Raw genomic sequence first — 4186 nt, 5'->3', positions numbered from 1 at the left:
TATTTATGGAGATGCATCTCCGATTCAATTCACGTATATAAATTACTTTGAGTGTATGTTTTAAATTTTTACAGGTATCTCCAAAAATAAAAACATTTAAATTATTTCGTGTGATGGCCAAGAAATATTAATGGTGCATTAAGAAATCCTGATATTATTTTTGCTATAGACAAAAAATACATGAGTTTGTGCCATTTCTAAGGTTTTTCTATGGGAGAAACGTTTTCTCAAAGATATATTTGGAATGTTTATTATGATTTAAATAATACAAATATCTCACCACTCATATTTGTTAGAGATATTGCAGGTAACTCACTTCACCCTTCGTTAAGTTGTTTATTCAAACATGCTTCAGTTTATTCATTTGTGTTATCAAAAGGTTATTTGATTAATACCATAGTCATTTAATTTGAAAAGTCTTGATTAAATTAGTATCATCATAATATTTCTTTTATCAATTGAGTTGTCTACAAAACTTTTATCATTTAAAAATTGAATGTTACTAAATTGCTAAATAATTTGAAGAAAAAAAATGAAATTAATGAATATAACTACATGTCATCGACTGACACCGACATATCATGCATTTCATACTTTAGTAGAGAACTTTCAGAATAGTAAACAAACAATAAAAGAATTCTTTTCCATGAATGCATTCCACAGAAAACCGAATCTGTAAGCATCCTACAGCAACTGATGTCTATGGACTCTATTGTTGATTGAAGCTACTCTGTCCTGCAAACTTGATCAAAGAAAGATCTCCCTCTACAATAAAAGAGAAGAACTCGATGAGACAATGAATAACTTTTTGGTTTCTCATGGATTGCAGAAGAATCACCATCTTTGATTATGAATGTGCAATGAAACAAAACAACATAGAACAGAAAATACTAACATTTCAACTATAGGTGAATGATGTATCTTTGGAGGACAATCTATCCTTGGAGGACAAGCGTCGGCAAAGCTAGATCTTCTTCCTCTACAACATAAAAGAGCAAAACTCATCAACTACAGCAAGAGGTAAATCAAGAAACAAGTTTTTTTTAACCAGCTAAAAATATGATATGTTCTATTCAAAGAGAAAAGAAAAAAAAGACTAGAAAAATCAATGAGAATCACATAAGACGCAGAAACTAAATGAGCTCAAAATCGTTAAAAATGAAATGCAGAACTTTTGTATTCTCTTACTTATGGCAATGTTGCAGACAAACTCCTTACAAGATGGAGAAATCATGGTTACCAAATTGATATTCTAATCTTGCACCAGAATATCTTCTTTTCAAATTGTGAATCGGATCTTAATAGGAAAAGAAATGTAGTTATATTCATTAGAAGACATGTCTATTTAAAGCTAGCAAATTGTGAATATAACTACATGTCTTCATAAGCTATGTTACCTAGGTAACATAGCAAAATCATAATTTGGTAACATAGGTAACATAGCCTATTTTTACTTGAAGACATGTAGTTATATTCATTAATTTCATTTTGCTAGGTTATTAAAAATAGGTAACATAGCAAAATCATAAGCTATTTACATATCTTCTAATAACCTCAAAATAATTCAAGTCATAAATCAAATAAGAAAAGAAAAGTGTCTAGCTTTACAAAATTGACAGAATAAAGTGGATGGCCACACTGAATTAGATAGCAATTCACTAGAATGAATTAGGAACCATCATCGAAAATCAAGATTCAAGACGAGATTCATATTCAAAATATACACACTCAAAATATAAACACTAGAGATTCGTATCGATTGGATTTATTTTTGTATCAAATTCAAATTGAGATTCAGTTCGACTCACTGTATGTAAACCATGGGAGAAATAGTAAAAGACAGAAAAAAAGCTAAGAAATGTAACTCCAAAACATAAACACCACTCATTCTATACTAGAGATTCGTATCGATTGGATTTCTTTTTGTATCAAATCGAGATTCGGTTTGCTCACAGGTATGATAACCATAGGAGAAATAGTAAAAGACGGAAAAAAAAGCTCAGAAATGTAACTCCAAAACATAAACACCACCCATTCTACACTTCAGAAAAGCACTTTCATTCTACAACAAACAACATCTATAGATTAGACACTATTTTGAGCTGCACACAAGCCTAGGACGAAAGGCCCAGAGGCGAAGCAAGGATGCGAATGCGAGAAACAGGTGTTCCTCTATTCCCACTTTGAAGAAGACAATTCCATCTCAGAAGCATTACCAACCATCCAAATTAATCAGACGACTCACAGTGATCCACACTGCACTCCCTGGTTTTCGGTTTAAACCACTTCTGCTAGGAGAAAACGCGTGATTCTTAGGCAATCAAATCTATTTTCCCTCTCACATCATTTCTCATTCTCTCACTGACTTAGACATTTGAGTGTTATACTAACCTTACAAGTCAACCCCTCTCCGTCGTACCAGAAGTTTACTCCACCGTTCTAAGGTTCTATTTCACCTTCAGCGAACAGTTCTGATTCCGCAAGAGAACAGAACCCAAAAATTACCAATCTCATGAAACATATTGATTTTAAACATCCAAATATCAACCTAACTGCACACAAAAAAAAATCAGGATAACTATAGCAGAAACTACCTTGGATGGAAAGCTTCTCCAAACCATCCTGGATACTGAATAACTTTTGGTTTATCACGGAGCTTAGAAGAAACACCATCTTTGATTACGAATGTGCAGTGAGTCATAACAACTTCTTCAATAAATTTACAATTTTTACAAAGATAAAAAACTGAAATTTCATTAATATAGAAACTACCAGAGAGATTAACCTTACGAAGTTTAGGAAGTGCTAATGAAAGAGAATTTATACCAAAACCAGCAATATCAATAAGCTGATGAAAACTAAGATCAAGTTCTTCAAGTAAAGGAAAAGAATCAGCAATAATAACTAGGTCAGATTTAAAGATAGAAGCAACATGAGAACATATCAATGAGGTTAAAGTTTTGATCTTTCTACCCAAAATTCGCAACCCATTTGCGGGAATTGTGGGACGGTTAGAGATGTTAATCCATTTGAGAGGTAATTGGAGAGTGGCGATTTGGTAGAGAATCGCGTCGAGGTTACCGCGGAAGCGAGTGAGATCGATGGAGGTGAGATTGGGGAAGCGGCGGAGGAGACTAGGAACGAAAGGGACGGTTTGATTTGAGATTATGAAATGGAATTTTTGACGGCCGGTTAACGCGAGTAACTGTTTTGAGACGGCGGAGAGAGAGTGTAAGTGTAAGCAACGGTTGTTTCCGCCGTCACCGCAGTCGTTGAGGAGGATTTCGAAGATAGATTCCCAGATATCATTTGGTAAAATAATTTCTGCTGCCATTGTTTTGTTTCTGTAAGTGATGAGTTTAAGACTTAAGTGTCATTTTGTTGATATCAATAGGGGTGGTAAACACTCCGCCCATTCTGCCAAAGTAACCGGTGGTAAGCTCGTCTATTTTTCTTAATAGATTAATTTTTTTTTTATATTTCAATTAAAAAGTATTAGAGTTTCATTAATTTTTAACCACCAAAATAAATTATTTAAATGCAGAATTAAGTTGGTCAATTAGCGGGTATTTTTTACGGGTTTAAGGTGGAGCAGATTGAACGGATAGGCGCATATAAAATCTCAGACTAACCTCTAAATTTTTGGTGGGTGTACGTAGAAGATGATCCATTTTACCACCCCAAAATATAAATATGTAATCTAAATCTAAAAAATAAAAAATATTTATCGCTTTTTTTCTTCTAAAATTTTAACTGACTTAAGAAATGTCATTTTTTAATCTAAATCTTTCATCAATTAACGGGAGAGATGGAACAATTGTGAGTTTATTATTGTTCAAATTAAAATTATAATTGGCTATCCAATTTATACATAGGTTGCCTTCACGCCATGTATGATTGAATTTGATGCATAAATCCTTTTGAGTTATTTTTCTTATTCTACGAATTAATGTTGAAATTGTCATCCTAATTCTTCTGACTCACCATATCTATCAAGATTTTAGAGTCACTCTCAACCATTAGATTTGTAAATTTCTTTGGCCAAGCTAGTTCCATATCATGTAACCTTGTCCCCCTCCCCCCCCCCCCCCCCCCCCCCCCCCCCACACACACACACACACAAACACAAATTTTTCGAGCATAATTCCTCACCCGACTCCTTAAAGAGTCTCTGAATAAACCTACA

General features: G+C 33.6%; 1 protein-coding gene across 1 annotated transcript; it reads right to left on the bottom strand.

Annotated features, from left to right (window-relative positions):
* Window positions 1-518: 518 nt before the first annotated feature.
* Window positions 519-3449, bottom strand: LOC127105366 (uncharacterized). The gene is made up of 3 exons (XM_051042540.1): window positions 2595-3449; window positions 896-979; window positions 519-765 (listed from the first exon to the last, which is right to left on the bottom strand). Exons 1-3 carry the CDS (start codon window positions 3332-3334, stop codon window positions 726-728), a joined length of 864 nt encoding a protein of 287 aa, XP_050898497.1. The 5' UTR covers window positions 3335-3449; the 3' UTR covers window positions 519-725.
* Between the last annotated feature and the right edge of the window lie 737 nt (window positions 3450-4186).

Source organism: Lathyrus oleraceus, chromosome 7 (assembly GCF_024323335.1).
Source record: "Lathyrus oleraceus cultivar Zhongwan6 chromosome 7, CAAS_Psat_ZW6_1.0, whole genome shotgun sequence".
Classification (NCBI taxonomy): Eukaryota; Viridiplantae; Streptophyta; class Magnoliopsida; order Fabales; family Fabaceae; genus Lathyrus; species Lathyrus oleraceus.
The sequence above is the reverse complement of the archived record's forward strand: the minus strand, read 5'-3'. Positions and strand labels throughout refer to the sequence as shown.

What these genes read in the sequence shown, in the direction of transcription:
- LOC127105366 (XM_051042540.1), bottom strand. Translation starts at nt 3,334, where the DNA reads ATGGCAGCAGAAATTATTTTACCAAATGATATCTGGGAATCTATCTTC. An exon ending in GGAGAAGCTTTCCATCCAAG is followed by an intron (nt 980 to 2,594) that starts GTAGTTTCTGCT and finishes TTTATGTTGTAG; the next exon opens with AGGAAGAAGATCTAGCTTTG. An exon ending in CATTCACCTATAGTTGAAAT is followed by an intron (nt 766 to 895) that starts GTTAGTATTTTC and finishes CTTTTATTGTAG; the next exon opens with AGGGAGATCTTTCTTTGATC.